Source organism: Quercus robur, chromosome 12 (genome assembly GCF_932294415.1).
Source record: "Quercus robur chromosome 12, dhQueRobu3.1, whole genome shotgun sequence".
In the NCBI taxonomy this organism is placed as follows: Eukaryota; Viridiplantae; Streptophyta; class Magnoliopsida; order Fagales; family Fagaceae; genus Quercus; species Quercus robur.
In genome coordinates, this window is record NC_065545.1 from 5,757,282 (window position 1) to 5,775,029 (window position 17,748).

The following is a 17,748-nucleotide window of genomic DNA, read 5'->3' on the forward strand; positions in this document are numbered from 1 at the left end:
CCATCTGACCAATTGTTTTTTTCATTTTTTTGTCTGCACACTTTGTTCAGCTCACCCATGAGCTATTCATGAATGGATTCCTCACCGCCGTCCGATGCTCCAAGATGAGATTCCCGACGGCCATTCTCAACCACCCAGTTGAGTCTCTCCACTTCCATTTCCACCTCCTCCTCATCAAACCTTTCTCCTCCATTGCCTCTCTCCCCGTCGACCACCACCACCACCACCACCACGACCCAAACCCAAACCCAAACCCAGACCCACTACAACCCGATCTCCCCACCCAACTCTTCTCAATCCTCTCTCGCCCCAATTGGCTAAAACACCCATCTCTCAAAAAACTAGTCCCTTCCATATCCCCATCCCATGTCTCCTCCGTCTTCTCTCTCAATCTCCACCAGCTCGATCCCCAAACCGCTCTCTCTTTCTTCTATTGGATTTCGCAGAACAAACCCGGGTTCCAACACAACGTTCAGTCCCACTCTTCGCTGCTTCACATTCTCATACATTACCATTTCATTGGCGCCGCCGAGAAGATTCGAATCTCGATGATCAAATCTTGTCAATCCCAGAACGACGCCACCTTCGTCCTGGACACCTTGCGAAGAATGAGTCGTGAAAACAGCGAAAAGGGCAACGGTGAATTTCAGTTTAAGTTTACTCTTAAGAGCTATAACATGCTGTTAATGTCATTGTCTAAGTTCCTTATGATTGAAGAAATGAAATGCGTGTATTTAGAAATGTTGGGGGATATGATTTCGCCTAATATTTACACTTTGAATACTATGGTTAATGGGTATTGTAAATTGGGGAATGTGGTTGAGGCTGAGTTGTATGTAAGTAAGATATTGCAGGCGGGGTTGAATCCCGATACGTTTACATACACTTCTTTGATATTGGGGCATTGTAGGAATAAGGATGTAGATAGAGCTTATAAGGTTTTTAACCTTATGCCGCAAAAGGGTTGTCGGAGAAATGAGGTTTCGTATACTAATTTGATTCATGGGCTGTGTGAAGCCACACGGGTTGACGATGCTCTTAAGTTGTTCTCTCAAATGAGGGAGGATTATTGTCATCCAACAGTCCGGACGTATACAGTTATTATATGTGCATTGTGTGGATTGGGTAGGAAGGAAGAAGCTTTGAAGTTTTTTAAGGTGATGACGGAGAAAGGTTGTGAACCGAATGTTCATACTTACACTGTTCTAATTGATAGCATGTGTAAGGAACATAGGCTTGACGAGGCGAGACAATTGTTGGATAGGATGTTGGAGAAACGGATGGTTCCTAGTGTGGTCACATACAATGCTTTGATTGATGGGTTTTGCAAGGAGGGACAGACTGAGGCTGCATTAGAAATTTTGGGTTTGATGGAGTTGAATAAGTGCAGTCCAAATGCTCGCACATACAACGAGTTGATATATGGGTTTTGTAAATATAAAAACGTGCATAAGGCAACGGCGTTGCTTCATAAGATGCTAGAGAGTAAGCTGTCACCAAGCCTGGTCACATATAATTCTTTAATCCATGGGCAGTGTAGAGCAGGTCATTTAGATAGTGCCTATAGGTTGCTTAATATTATGAATAAAGATGGTTTAGTTCCTGACAAGTGGACTTACAGTGTTTTCATAGACACTCTTTGCAAAAGAGGGAGGGTAGAAGAAGCTCGTGCCCTCTTTGACTCTTTGAAGGAGAAAAATTTAAAAGCAAATGAAGTGATATATACTGCTTTGATTGACGGGTACTGCAAGGCTGGTAGAATAGATGGCGCTCAATCTTTGCTCAATAAAATGCTTAGTGAGGATTGTTTGCCAAACTCAGTCACTTATAATGTCTTGATAGATGGGTTGTGCAAAGAGAAAAAAGTGAGGGAAGCATTGTTGCTGGTGGACGAGATGGTAAAGGTGGGTGTGAAGCCCACAGCTGTTACTCATACAATTCTCATTGAAGAAATGTTGAAAGAAGGTGACTTTGACCATGCTCATAGGGTTTTCAATCAAATGGTTTCATCGGGATATCAACCTGATGTATTTACTTATACTACATTTATTCATGCATATTGTAGTCAAGGGAGATTGAAAGAAGCAGAGGATGTGATGACTAAGATGAACAGAGAACGAGTATTACCAGATTCACTGACCTATACACTAATAATAGATGCATATGGACGCTTGGGATTAATACATAGTGCATTTGATGTGCTAAAGCGTATGTTTGATGCTGGTTGTGAGCCTTCACATTATACCTATATCTGTTTGATCAAGCATCTCTCAAATGAAAAGCGGGTGACAGAAAATAGCAATGCTGTAGGACTAGAATTTGTTTCAATCACTGCATTAATTGATTTTGTGGATGTTTGGAAGATGATGGAATTTGAAAACGCTTTGGAGCTTTTTGAGAAAATGGTTGAATGGGGTTGTGTACCCAATGTTAACACTTATGGCAAGCTCATTATAGGACTTTGCAAAATTGGGCGCTTTGAAGTGGCACAAAGGTTATTTAATCATATGCAAGAAAAAGGAATGTCTCCTACTGAAGATATTTATAACTCGCTTCTTAATTGTTGCTGTGTGTTGGGAATGTATGATGAAGCTGTAAGATTGGTAGATACAATGGTTGAGCTTGGTCATTTACCGCATCTAGAATCCTATAGGCTGCTTATTTGTGGGCTATACGATCAGGGAAACAAAGAGAAGGCTGAAGCAGTTTTTTGTAAATTGCTTCATTGTGGGTATAATCATGATGAAGTAGCTTGGAAACTTCTTATTGATGGGTTACTTAAGAGGGGGCTAGTTGATAGATGCTCACAACTGTATGAAATCATGGAAAAAAAGGGTTGCCAGGTTCATCCTCAAACATTTTCGATGTTGATTGAGGGACTTGATGGGACATGATATATTGATTATTATTTCCATTACTCTTTTTCTTTGACGATACCTATAAAAAAAATACTCATTTGGTTTGACAATGGGGGCTTAGAGTATATAAATGGAACATCAGATTCTTTAGACACAATTTCAAAACAAATAGGAAGTCTATTGCTCTTGCTGAAAACTTCATGCCAACTTGCCAGTAACAGAGATCTGTTTTCTAAGAGACACAAATTTGGATGTTCCCTCAACTTTCTGTAGCAGTAGCACCACACAGCGAACAAATTTTAGTGAAGATTGGGAGGCAAGTGATTCTTTACCTTCCTCAAATTCTGATTTGTAAATCCTTTAGTTCTTTTCCTGGTACATTTGCTTTTACTTTTATAAAAAAATTCTGATCACAGCTTCTTTAAGTGGAATCTCAAAAAGAAGAATAAGTTCTCAGATTCTACTGGCTTGAAGGATTATTTTCTTGAATTTCAATTCACAATCTTTGTCTGGCTTATACATTTGTTTGTTTTTAATCTTGGATCCTTACTGATTGAGTAGTTATTTACTACTTTTTTTTCTCTCTTGTTAGTGATGAAAATGTTTAATTGATGCCAATCTATTCTGATATTCACGATGTTGTTGACATGATCTGGAAAGAAAACTCAATGAGCTGGGTTTTCACATGGTTTACCTTTGAAAACCATTAATTACATTTGATGGAATAATGTTTACATGTGTTGTGAAGGCTTGTTGCTTACACCTTTAAACTTAAGCATTTTGAATGCTAAATTTTATGACTAGTTATGTTATATAATGAAATGAACACAGTTATAATAAGCACTCCATATCCTGGGATATGTTGATTATTATGCTATATATGTCAGGCAAGCACATTATAAATTATGATTGTGTTCCCCAAGTTATATGATAGCATAGGTTCTCTGTTATCTTATCTGGGCTGTTTGTGGCATGGCAAGGATTGCTGCACTGCATGTTCCTGAAAATAACAGTGATGCTTATAGAATATGTGTGTGCATGCACACATAAGTTTAAAGTGATGACGTACTTGCTATGAAAGATTTGAAGCACCGATAGATCAGCATCATTTTTTATTCTCTCCCTGATACTCTTCTCTCCTTAAATCATCTATAAAATGTTATTGCAAGTAGTGTTTTCATAATGTCTATAAAATCCACTGTCTATACCAACTTTGGTGTAAGCAACATCACCCTTATAACATGTACATCACCCCAAACTCCAAGAAACACATAAAATAAATCAGCAAAAGCAAGTATCAGAAAGAGAGGACTCAGAGAATAGGTGCGAGTCAGAGTTGCCACAGCCAAGTTTACTCATCTCAAGAGTAAATAATCCTGCCAAAAAGGAAGAAAGATTAAAAAAACAAAAAAATCAAATATTAAATAAGCTTATAAGTTTTTAGCTCAAATGCCACCTCCTCCTATTATAAGAATGGGAGTGGAGCAAATTCTGCATATTCGGTTGTTGTTACTTTGTTTTCAAGCTGTGACAGGTTTGAAGGTCAATGTGCAGAAGAGTGAAATGGTCCCAATAAGGGAGGTAGGTGATTTGCATGCCTTGGCTGATATTTTGGGATGCAGAGTTGGAACTTTACCCATATCTTATCTTGGCATGCCGTTGGGGGCTTCACATAACTCTCCTTCAATTTGGAATCCTATCTTGGAAAAAATTGAGCGGAAGTTGGCTGGGTGGAAAAAGTTGTATTTGTCTAAGGGGGGTAGATTGATGTTACTTGAGAGTACGTTATCAAGTTTTCCTACATACTATCTATCGCTATTCACCATTCCTACTCATGTGGCTAATAGAATTGAAAAATTGCAAAGGTATTTTCTTTGGAGTGATAGCAATACTCATTTGGTAGGATGGGATAAAGTTTGTGCGCCCATAGCCAATGATGGTTTGGGAAAAAAGAGAATCGGCTGTGGAGGAGGGTGATAGCTTCAAAGTTTGGGGAAGAGTTGGGGGGGGGGGGGGATGGACTTCTAAGTTAGGTAGGGGAGCCCATGGGTGTGGTCTGTAGAGAGGTATTCTTATGGGCTGGGAGGATTTTAGCAAAAATAGTCAGCTTGTTGTTGGGTTGGGGAATAAAGTGAGATTTTGGCAGGATGGGTGGTATGGAGATTAACCTTTTCAGGTGGCTTTCCCGAGGCTGTATGGTATTGCTATTGACAAGGAGGCCTCTGTAGAAGCTTCTTTGGCAAGGCAAGGCAAGGGGCGGAGGATAGAAGAATTTGGAATGTCCGTTTTGTTCGGGACTTTAATGATTGGGAGATGGATGAAGGGCTGCATTTTCTTCGTATCTTGGGAGCCACTACCCCTTCAATGGATGTTGGAGATCGGTTAAGATGGAAGTTGAAGCCTAATGGGGATTTTGACATCCGGTCTTATTATAATAAGTTGAGGAATTCTCCCTCAATTGTTTTTCCTTGGAAAGGTATATGGAGAGTTAAGGTCCCTAGACATGTTTCTTTCTTTGTTTGCTGTGTAGCTTGGAATAAGATCCTAACGGGTGATAATCTAAGATTGAGGGGCTTGGATTTTGTGGATTGGTGCATTATGTGTCGACACTGTGGGGAAACAGTGGACCACTTACTTCTTCATTGCGAGATGGCGGTTTGGTTATGGAGCTTTGCTTTTATAACTTTTGGAGTGTTGTGGGTCATACCTAGATTGATTCCAGATATGCTTTTTGGCTGGTGGAATTGGTTAGGGAAGCATTCATCTCAAATTTGGAATTTGGTTCCGTTATGCATACTATGGTGTCTTTGGAAGAAACGAAATCAACGGACTTTTGAGAATTTGGATTGTTCCGGTGATCAGATACTTGCATCTTTTAATGGAACTCTTTTTGATTGGTCTCGGGTTTGGGGACTCACGACTAGTGATTCTCTCCCCTCTTTTCTTAGCTCTCTCTCTCTTTTGTAATTCTTTTGTGGTTTGGTTTGGTTTTTTTTTTTTTTTTTTGCCTGTTTTCTTATTTCCTTCTTGTATTTCTCTGGTTTGCTCTGTGCTGTTCTTGCATAGAGTAGCCTTTCATATATATATATATATATATATATATATCATTCTTACTTATCAAAAAAAAAAGAATGGGAGTGGAGAGTGAGTCGTGGTTCAAGGCTCACTATGAATAAATTATTTTTATATAAAAAAAAAATTACGAATAAATTTTAAATTATACATTGTATGAAGACTCACTAAGTTGTAAAGAAAGATTGAATAAATTATAAATAATATATTGTATGGAGAATGTTGGGAAAGAAAGATTGGGCAACTAGAGCAGCAAAGTAGCCATGTATTTTCAATTGATAATGTGCTTTAATTGCACTGTGTTATCTTTGATCGTTTTTTTGTTTGTTTGTTTTGTTTTTTCTGTTATTCTGTTGTATACTTCCCATGTACGAGAATAGTGTTTTAATGAATTATACATTACTTATCATTTTTTTTAATATATAAAGTGAGAGAATACTTTTCTTGGAATATCTATGGAGACTGATGTTTGTCTTCATGATTAGTTTCTGTTTTAGTATTTAACCTTTCTGATTACTTTTATTTATGACTTTACAGGCTGTAGGGTTTTTTCTAACACTTGAGGAAGGGTGCTCTGGTCTATCCTTAGTTCTGAATGGAAAATTTTGTTTTGTTAACTGGCTGAACTGAATATTGTTGGATCTGCTGAGCTATCAATGTGACAGATGATTAAGGTAAAGGAATGTATGCCTCCATGAATTTTTTCATCTCTATGACACATGCATAAACTAACCTTTTACACATGTTGATGCACAAACTTGCCCATTTTGATCTGATATTTTCTGTTATATCTTAAGTAGTCTCTAACTGGCTGAACTGATTACTGGTTTCTCTTTTTTTTTTTTTTTTGGCTGAACTGAATTCCATTAATAACTGGCCGTTTTGATAATTTGGAACAACTAGATGAATTTATCAGATTTTTTAAGGAAGCCCCAATGACCATAGAATATTTTTTTTGACAGGTAATAAAACTGAATGCAAGTGCACTGGGAATATACTAGTAGAACATCACAATAAAACTCTAAAATTACAGAAATCAATAAGCTCAACTAAATTAGAAAAAGAAAACATGCCAATGACCATAGATAGAACCTATCCAATTATTACACTGCAATGGTTGCTGTTTATGGACTAACTGTATGTACTCTGTATTTTTTTTTTGGGTTCAATATTAGCAGTGCAGTTCATATAACAATAAATCTTTCTCAAATTATAGATCTATGACACAATCAAACCTGAACAAACAAAATGTTGAATTAAATTGAACTGCTCTACTGGGGGTTATCACTCATTTTTGTACTTGCTGTTTTATTTTCCAATTATTTATTCAATTAAGAGAAGAAAAGAGTGTAGTAAACAGCAGAATATTAGGAATCCTCTTATCCCATTCAAAAGGATATCATCTCATAATCATCTATGACTGTTTATGTGTAAAGCATAACCGCTTGATGGAATTTGGAGGGATGGGGGACACATGGCTTATGCTAATTGGTATTCTTGAGATTGGTTGAATCGATAATTTCTTTTATGGTTCATATTCTGGATTGGGTTCATTGCAACTGCTTCCACCTGTCACTATCATTAGTCATCTTGGTCAACAGTTAAGATTCCCCTGATCTTCTCGAATAACCGCTCCTACTCTGGCTATGTTCCTATTTCTGAGGAGAACCTCTTCAAAGTTTACTTTATACTAGCTACTTGGTGGTGGTTCTTTCCACTTGATGATCCTTCTAGTACCTGCTGCTTCCTTGTTTTCTAAGTTTTGCAGGTAATCATTTGTGTATTCTGCTGTAATGAACACTGATACGCTGGCCTCCTTTGCTTCATCAATTCAACACTCCCTTAATTTTGTATATTCATTCCACAAGCAAATAGGACTGTAGTCTGTAATTTTTTTCGGGTTTTTTTTTTTTTTTTTTTTTTGTATCAAACCAATTTGGGTGTAATTAATTTTCTTTGAGACCCTCCCTGATTTTAAACATTTTCTTTTTGATAACCTCCCTGAATTTAAACAAGATAATATTGCTTCTAGTACACTGTCTCCTACTACATGTTATTCTTTCTAAAAAAATTGAGCGGGCATACCAATTGGTCCAAGGGCTTTTGTTGGGTGCATCTAAGCAAGAGCTTGAATTACTTCCTCTACCTAAATTACTGTAAGAGCATATCGTTCATCTCAGTTGTGACTGTCCTGGCTACCTTGCCTAACAAATATTCAACATTTTGTGGGTTTGAGGATGAAAATATTTTTGTAAAATAACTCACTGCAACTTCTATAACCTTACCATTCTGCTCGTGCCACTTTCCTTGGCTACCTCTGATTCCTTTTATCTCATTTATACATCTCTGTGTAGCTTTGAGTGGAAGAATTTTGTTTTTTGTTTTTTTGTTTTTTTTTTTTTTGTTTTTTGTTTTTTTTATTGCCTTCCTAGAGCCATGACCTTCTTGATCTTTGTTCCTACATAAGTTCTTGCCATTCCATTACTTCATTTATCTTTTTTCTGATTTCTTTAATAATCTCCATAACTTCTGGTTGAGTTCCTTTACTATTAGCCTGCAGCAGCATATATTTCTTGTTTTTGATTGGCCTTTGCACATTACCAAAGCTGTGTTTGTTCCACTTGTCTTGAACATGTGTTTCTTTCATCTTCTAATATCACAACAGAAAAATGGCCTTCTCTAAGGCCTTCAAAATGTTGGCCATGGCTATAGTTTAGCAGTCATGCTGCTCATGTCCTCTTAAGATGGCTGGTGCAGTAAGTCACAATGCGACACCAAATTTCAAACTTGGTTTTTAGAAAGACTACTGGAATTGTTTCAGTTTTTTGTTGTGCTGAAAATGTTGTTCTTCTAGCATCTAAGATTATTCTCTTTAATTCCTTTTTTCCTACTTTCAGCTAGTGAATCTTATCTGTAGTCTTTTTATCTCGAACTTGATTAATTTTGTGCCTTGTTTAATTTAGTTCATAGAAATGGTGACTAAGAAGTGTTGGATCAAAGCATAATACTTCTTTTAAAGTTGATCCTGTATGGTTTCAATGTTGAAGGGCAAAAAACTCTAAGCTCTTGATGTATCAATTCCAGATGATTATGAGGCTGGTATGGTTGCTGCAGATGGAGCCACCGATTGTGGAGCACTTGCTATTACTTTACACTGCTTGCTTGCCTAACATGGTGGTCATGGCTCCATTTGATGAAGCTGAACTGATGCACATGGTTGCCACAGCGTCAGTCGTAGATGACAGACAGACCCAGCTGCTTCAGGTGTCCAAGGGCAATGGTATTGGAGCAGCTCTTCCTTTTAATAACAAGGGAACACCTCCTGAGGTTAGCATAACTTACCATTAAACATACAAAGAGAAGGATACATAACAAACAAATAAATTAAACGTTTTTCCTTTTTCAAAAATTGAATTGATTGGAAAGGGCAGAATAATGTTAGAAGGATGCAGAGTTGCTGTTTTGGGATACAATTCTATAGTTCAACAATGTCTACAAGCAGCAAGTATGCTGAAAAGCAGAGACATCTCTGTGACAGTAGCTGATGCAAAATTTTGTAAACCTTTGGATGCAGATCTCAACAAGCAATTAGCCAATGAGCATGAAATCCTAATTACAATGGAAGAGGGTTCAATTGGAGGTTATGGATCTCATTTATTGCACTACCTAAGCTTAACTGGTATTTTGGATGGACCCCTTGAGGTAATTTCCTTCAATGTTAGATTCTTCATACTCCCTTTTAAGATTTTGGGATCAAGGCTTTATTGTTGATGTTTTTTATATTATTTTTTCCTGATCCTAATTGTTTTAGAGCCTTCTTTGCAGTTGAGAGCAATGGTGCTTCCTCACAAGATCATATTTGAGGAAGCTCGGCTCTCCGCAAGACATATTTCAGCAACAATCTTATCTCTCTTAGGAAGGCCAAAAGAAGCTCTTCAGTTCAAGTGAGCACACGCATGGAATGAAGTTCCTGTGAAGGAATTGTTTTAGGTTTCTAGGAGCTTGTGAAATTCCAACTCAGAATGCTCGTTAAGGGGTACTTATATTTAGTGGTTAATAATCTTCAAATGCCCATAATCTTAAAGCATATGTTCACAAGTTTCAAGTTCAAAGATGAATCAATGAGGGCATGATGCATATTAACTAAAATTGTTGTAATGAAGATCGCATTAAACATGAAATTATACAACGGACCAAGCAAAGAAATATTAGTCTTTTACTTGACAATTCACGAGTGTGTGCTATTTTTTTTTTATCCGTTATTTCCAATTAAAAAAAAAAAAAATCATTTAACAGATGGAATATATGAAGTTACATAAAGATAATCTAAAGTCATTCACGCAATAAACTCTTGTCTATCTTCTCAAAAAACAAAAAACGTTCTAATTAAACAAAAGTTTGGGTCCTAACCTGTTTCCAATCATTGGTCAGTCGCTCACAATGTACTTAAGTTTCAATTAAGAAGTTGATGGATCGATCAACCATCTTGATAGTAGGGAAAATATTCTTACACACTAGATAATATGCACTCTATATACACAGTGTCCATATTTTTATATGCGTTGTCCACCTTTTTTTTATACTCAAAATATAAAATGCGTGATGTGTGTAGATGATGTGCATGAGAAAGGGATGTGGACATCATAATTGGTATACATAAAAAATACCATTTCTAGAATGAAGAGTATCTTCCCATCACCAAGAAGAACCACCTCACAAATTATTTGAGGATGACTTTTGTGCGAGTTTGATAAACCCCACAAGTTTTGAAGTTCTTGAAAATATTGATAATAGTAGCCTTATATGAGTCTTAAACTCTTTTAAGTCTTATACAACACCCACACCTCTGGGATTTCTAAATTCCACACTTTGAGTTTTAAACCCACCACCCCCCCCCCCCCCCCCCCCTCACCCCCCACACACAATTTTGGGTTTTTCACCGTTCCACATTTCACATACATCAAAATGTATTAATTCTAAAAATCATGAATCTTTTTGGACTATGGGAATGGTTTCTATTTTCTAGTCATCTAGCCTATGTTGTGTATTCAAGAGTTAGATCCTTTTAGATATACACCACTGTCAGTTTTTTTTAAGACTTTCTCCCCTATCCTCTTGTGTGTGTCTGTTAAATATTTAATATTCTCAAAAGAAAAAACAGTGGGTTAATCCTACATCAGAAAATGAGTGTGAGTTAAAAATGTTTAAAACCTGTGTTGTGTATCTAAGAGTTAGGTCCTTTTGGATATACACCACTGTTAGTTTTTTTAAGACATTCTCACCTTATGTGTGTTAAATATTTAATATTCTCAAAAAAAAAAAAAAAAGTTTGAATACACATTTCACACTGAAACAAATTAACTATGCCTAAGACATATCTCAACTACTGAAATTTAAATATGCTAAACAACAACGCAACAATGATGATACCATGCCACAAAGAAAATGACTTAAAAATACTAAAAGATTTTGCAATCTTATTAAAATATTAAATTGCACAAACCATTATAAGAATAATCCTTTGAAAATAGTCTCATTCATTCATAATGCTTAATTCAATTTCTTGATGCATGAAGAACGTTAGCTAAACCCCTTGTTCATTGGTTGAATTCTTGAGAATGATGAGGTAGAGATTGCAGTCACGTTGTGTGAATTGAAAAAGATATTTCCTCCATCTTTCTTCACTATGATGGTACATTTGGTCATGCACTTAGCTACTGAAGCCAAGATTGGTGGTCCAATTCAGTACTGTTGGATGTACCCCATTGAGAGGTAAGTCATATGTAATACATGTACATTATGAGCTTCATGTACGCTTTCTAATAGCTAGTGTTAATTACTAATCTTCTCATGCGCATTATAGGTACCTGTCACGCCTTAAGTCTTACGTAAGAAATAGGGCTACTCCAGAAGGGTCTATTGTTGAAGGATACATTGTGGAAGAATGCTTAACATTTTGTTCATGGTATGTGGAAGGAGTTGAAACTATATTCAATCGACCCACAAGGGCGATGAAGGAATCAACAAGGGCGGTTTCAAGCGTGACACTAGACAATAGGGAGTTCACCCAAGCTCATCGCTACGTGTTATTCAATTCCGAGAACATTTACCAGTTTCGTGAGTAAGTACTACAGACACTAATATAATTGCACGATAATCCAATGTACACTAGGTGTATTAACACTACCACAATTGGCATCGCATGTAGGATGCACAAAAGTGTGGTGGAGGACAAACTTCGAAGGGGCCACCGTCGTATATCCCCAACTATTATTCATAAGCACCACATGGAGAAGTGTTGTGGTTGGTTTAGGTCTCACGTACATTTTACATCTTCAACTTCTCAAGCTTGTAACTTTCCCATAAGTAGAATTACTGTACGGTGTGTAATAAGTTTGTTTGGTTATAATAGGTGATGTTAATGACTGATGCTGATAGGGAAAGAATTTCACTTACTAATACAATTATCACACTTTCCAAAGGGCCGTATACTTTGGTAATCGGCTAAAGCATTATGTCATAAATGGGTTGAAATTTAGGAGTTTGAATATCGAGACAAATAAGAAAACGCAAAATAGTGGAGTTAGTGTCGCCACTGAAGGTGGCATTACGTATTATGGTGTGTTAATAGATATTATTGAGCTGAATTATTTTGGCAGTATCAGACACGTGTTATTCAAGTGTACATGAGTTGATGATCAAAATAAGAGGGGATATAAGACTGATGAGTTTGGGTTTCCTATGGTGAATTTTACACACTTCATACATGGTGGGGAGGAAATTGTGGATGAACCATATGTCTTGGCGTCTCAAGCTACACAAGTTTTTTATGTTGAAGATAAAAGACACAAAGATTGGTGTGTTGTTGTTAAAACTAAAGCTAGAGATGTGTTTAATGCTGGTATTGACCCCCATTGTGACGAAGATGACACATACGGGTTTTATGAAAACATTCTGTACAGTGTAACTAGTAATGATGCTATTGGGGAAAAACTTCGTTGGGGTTGAGATGATATGGAGGGAATGACCATGGTTGTCAAAATCCCGATCTGGATCCTACGATCCTACGATTTTACGATCCCACCTACCCAAAACGATCTAAATCTTTCAAGGATCTTTGCGATCGTTCAAGATCGGTAGGATCGTACGATTCTGACGATTCCAAACGACATTGGTTTCTTGTAATCTTCTTTAATTTGACAAAATGCTCAGTTGGACTCAAATTAAAAATAAAATCTCAATAGACTAAGTTTTTCCACTCTAATGTAGAGAGAGTGTCAGTTAGACTCAAATAAAAAATATTCTAATAGAGTATCACATTTTGAGGTTTTTGGCATCTTTAAATAATGTTTACAAATGAATGTAGTAATGTATGGTAATTATATCAATGAATGTATAATTTATGTGATTATTTAACATACCAAAGTGTATTTTTTGTTTTTTTCTCAAATAATGTAGGATCTTACGATTCACGATTCGATCTTACGATCCACGATCCTACCTACCTTCTATGATTCTACGTAGGATCCCGATTTTGACAACCTTGGGAATGACAATTGATGCCTCCATCATTGGCGAGAGGGATCTTCATGAAATGGACAATTTAGATGATTGTGGGTTCATTGATGATAAGTCCAACGATGAAGATGACAACGAAGTCGAGTACAACAATGATGAGTAGTGTAATAAAGTACTATTGTTGTATGTGTAATTATGTTATATATATTATTGAAATTGTAAGTAGAATTTGTAAAGGTCTATTGTGTGCAAAGTTGGAGAATCTTGCATATATATGTGAAAACTGTGTTCCTCTTCATGTTGTTAAGAAATTAATAACAGTTTTAACATAAGTAATTATCACATGAAACTGTTATATCTTCATGTTGTTGCATATATATGTTAAAAATGTTATTTCTTCATGTCGGGAAGAAATAACAGTTTTAACATATATCATTAACGTTAAAACTATTATTTCTTCATGTTGTCAGTATAATATTATCTTCATGTTGTTAAAATTGTTATTTCTTCATATTGTTATTTGTTTATGTGATTGGCTGTTGGCTATAATTATCTTTATGTATGTGTTGTGAAGGTGTTGGACGCAGGTATGGGCAAGAGGAAATGGCAATTGCCACTTGTTGATGTCGATGAAGGGTCGTCACATGGACGACAAAGGCTGGAGGCACAAGATGACGAAGCACATGGACGACAAAGGGTGGAGGCACAAGATGATGAAGCCCATATTTCTCAAGAGGCAAGACCAGTTGCCTCTGATGACGATGAGACACAGGTCTCTGGTACTTAACATGTCTTCGAATAAAAATCGTATTGATTTTTCTTTTCTTTTACATTAACTTTTCTTGGCAGACTATGCTTTTAATAGTTCAATGTAGTGTAATAATAGTTCACAATGGTTGAATTTAGTTATATAATATTCTAGATATTTAACTAAAAGAAATTAAGTAAGAAAATACTTACAAGCAAGTTCATCATACTCATCCTTGCCCACAACATAGATGCTAACATCCCCAAGTATTATGTAGACAATACAAACTGATCTAGTGCATAAAACAAAATTCCCAGCAAGTGAACTCAGTACAACAATTTTCTAATAAACTCAGTTATAGAAATAGTATTTACATGTGCTGTGAAGGCTAAATTCTCCTTAAAGAAATAGAGAATGTGATACTGTTATTCATTTCAGGTGGATACTTGCCTACTCCTGCACTCTAATATTTGTATTAACCAGTATAAGATTTGTCAAATGAGCATGATTTAAGCCTCTTTCACACAAAACTACCCAAGAATTTCACTAAACCAATTAGACTTTGTCACATGAAGGTAATGGAGTGATCTTGGGTTGTTTTACTAAACAGGGGCACTATTCTGGTAAACTTAATACACCTTTGATGGTGAAACAACAAACTACCCTTTATGCTTAAAGGGCAGAACTCGAGACAGTAAGGAAATCCTATTGTCAATATTGCAATGAAGTAAGGATTGCTTTTCCAAATGCTGCATCACATAATCTTAAACATCAAATAAAAACAACAAAGTTAGTGCAATTTAGATATATATCTACTTCAAATAGGGTATGGTTAGAATTGACCACATAATCTTTATTTTTCTTATTTATTTTTTATTCCTAATTTCTTTTACAAAAAAAAAATATATATAGATTATCGACCTTGTTTGGTTATCTACTATAGCTATTAAATCTTTAATATTCCATTATCATTAACTTGATGGGTTGGCTGTAAGATTATATAATGAGTTTTTATTTTTATTTTTTTTGTCCCATAAAACCACTACATTAATATATAAATGCAAAGTCGCCTCCTGAAATCTCTCCTTCATAAATGTATTGATGTTTTGTTTAAATGAAATTATAAACCCTTAATTTCACGTTAAGTTAGTAGATGTCTAATTTTTTCGTGTTGTTATATGTTTCATTACTTGTGAGAATTGATCATTTAGCCCTAATATTGGTGGTTTTGTATATACAGATAATTATCAACAAAGCCCAGCAGCGGAAAATACACCTAAACGACGTGGTCCTACAAACCCAGCTGACATATGGGCATTGGATGGATCATGGAAGTTCCTGTTGCCGATAAATGATTGAGGGCAATCGATTGGTGAGGACGGTAAAACGTTTATTTGGTGGTTGGGAACTTTCTATTACAATGGGTTATTATGCCCACTTGTCCCTGCTGGGTGGCCAAAAGTCCCTAAAAAATATAAACAGGATTGTTGGACGGAGATTGAGGTAATATGAAAATAAAGTATAAGTAATAGTCATTTACAGTCGCTGTTGTATATCCAATGTCATATTCAGTAGGGTCCATGCTTGTGTTTTGCTAACTCCACTTTTGCATTTCAGAAACGGTATCTCATTGACCCCGATATTGTTAAACCACCCGATCAAATGGGATGGGCAATGCATATACTCAGGGTCTTCAGGAGAAATCGGAGGACTAAGTTGAAGAAGGTTCATGTTAAACAAGGGCTAACAAAGGAACAAGTATTGGCCAAGACACCATTAAGGGTAATGGAGGACCAGTGGGTGGAGATGGTTAACTATTGGTTTGATGAGAAAACTGTGGTACTGCTACTTTATTTGTCTATCTCATTTTAGTCCTAATTTAGTCAATGATATCATGTTGGCCATGTTTCACTCTAATAGCCCCTCCTTTCAACCTAAATCTTCTAGTTATGTATAATATAATTAGTGTAGCTCAAAGCACTTTCTAGTAGATGTGATAGAGTTGTTTTGCCCCCATCAACAACATAAACTTAAGATTACTATTATTTAAAGATTGGTTGGGGACTACGACTACTGCAAAGGTATGCAAGTTCATCATATTTATGCCAGGGGTCTCAATAAGAAATATATAACAAACAAAAAAATTTGTGTCATAGTAAACAAATGAAATAGCAATTTTATCCTAGCTTACTTATCTTGCTGCACTGGCTAATCTATGTAGCTTAGGCTGTGAGCAAAGACTTACATACTCCTTAGTCCAAATTCATTTGTCCTTTATGTCCTATTCCATGCTTGGGTTATGATATATCTTCTTCCTTTAATACTAAAAACATGTTTTTTAACTAGTTTATGTTGGTACTTACAAGATCACAACGCAGTTCTTAACGTATAACTTAAATGCACATAATACATAATCACACCAATAAACCATCCAGATGAATGGGCATAACCAATTTAGGTAAGCTAATAGCAAACAATGAACAAGTATATTTAGGTCACACACATGCTGCAAAACCGAATTTTATCAACTCCTATTTTAACATTGAGGAGGAGGGTAATTAGAAACATAAATATATTATGAATGCACAATGACAAGCACAAACGAGACAAAAACTTACATTAAGTAGTAAAATACCTTAGTCAAGAGATGTTTAGCTTTCATATACTTTGTCGGTAATGTGGTTGCAGACATTAAGTAACAAGAACAAGGCCAGTCGAGGTAAACAGAAGGAGATTGCAATGTCTGGGGCTCAAAGTTTTGCACAAATTTCTGATGACATGGTAAGAAACGCATTACAAATGCTACTGTATTCGTGTATCACATAAACTAATTTTATGCTTCTGAATCATACTAAATGTTGAAAATACTCTTTTACTTTCTTGTTGGTGGTAGAAATAAACTTAGAATTCATGAATACCTTAGTCAATGCAAATGATAAATAACATGACAAATCTGAGAGCAATTGTGTTTATTATATGAAATTTTGTTCATCATGTAGGCGAAAGCTAACGAGGCTCCGGTCGAGCATGCAGATGTGTATCTAAAAGTATACCGTAGGAGAGATGGGACTGTTGTTACTCTCCATGCGCAAGAGAACATAGTAAGCACAATTTTAATCGAATTTTAGTGTATTTTGTGTTTGTATTGTTTATGGTGTGTAATATGTTATTTGGTTATTGTGGGAAAACGTACAAAATAGGATGGAAGAACTTTTGAGCCAACAGGGTATGCGACTACAAGGAGAGCCTGGTAGTGGAATTCTCTGGTCCAAAGACGATGCATATGCTCAGGTGTTTGGTCCAGAGCGCCCTGGACGTGTACGTGGGGTGGGACTTGGAATCACTCATCTGGAAGAAGTGCCACAAATGCTTCACAGTTTACCTCGACTCCATCGTTGCCAAGCAGAACAACCCAAAGGATTTCGGAGTTGGAGAACAACTCCTCTAGACTGACTGAGCAACTAGCCCAAGTACAAGAACAACTTGCCCAATCAGAAGCAAGACACCAAGAATCAAAAGTAAGGTACCAAGAATCAGAAGCAAGGCACCAAC

General features: G+C 36.3%; 2 protein-coding genes across 7 annotated transcripts; both read left to right on the forward strand.

The window, feature by feature from the left end:
• LOC126708856 (pentatricopeptide repeat-containing protein At5g65560) lies at window positions 1–2,901 on the forward strand. Its single transcript, XM_050408832.1, has one exon. It carries the CDS (start codon window positions 69–71, stop codon window positions 2,892–2,894), a length of 2,826 nt encoding a protein of 941 aa, XP_050264789.1. The 5' UTR covers window positions 1–68; the 3' UTR covers window positions 2,895–2,901.
• Window positions 2,902–3,148: 247 nt separating this feature from the next.
• LOC126708857 (probable 1-deoxy-D-xylulose-5-phosphate synthase 2, chloroplastic) lies at window positions 3,149–10,159 on the forward strand. Of its 6 annotated transcripts, XR_007649279.1 has the most exons (5): window positions 6,472–6,604; window positions 7,367–7,698; window positions 9,015–9,257; window positions 9,505–9,632; window positions 9,756–10,159. XR_007649279.1 is itself a non-coding variant. In XM_050408835.1 (4 exons), the coding sequence occupies exons 2-4, from the start codon at window positions 6,596–6,598 to the stop codon at window positions 9,473–9,475; spliced, it is 366 nt and encodes a 121-aa protein (XP_050264792.1). In that variant the 5' UTR covers window positions 3,149–3,174; window positions 6,468–6,595; the 3' UTR covers window positions 9,476–9,498. The 6 variants fall into 6 exon arrangements, 4 of the variants coding, with proteins under 4 accessions (XP_050264792.1, XP_050264793.1, XP_050264791.1 ...); XM_050408835.1 differs by lacking the exons at window positions 7,367–7,698; window positions 9,505–9,632; window positions 9,756–10,159 and adding exons at window positions 3,149–3,174; window positions 9,362–9,498 and having other exon boundaries at window positions 6,468–6,604; XM_050408836.1 differs by lacking the exons at window positions 7,367–7,698; window positions 9,505–9,632; window positions 9,756–10,159 and adding exons at window positions 3,162–3,174; window positions 9,362–9,498 and having other exon boundaries at window positions 6,468–6,604; window positions 9,045–9,257.
• Window positions 10,160–17,748: the final 7,589 nt, after the last annotated feature.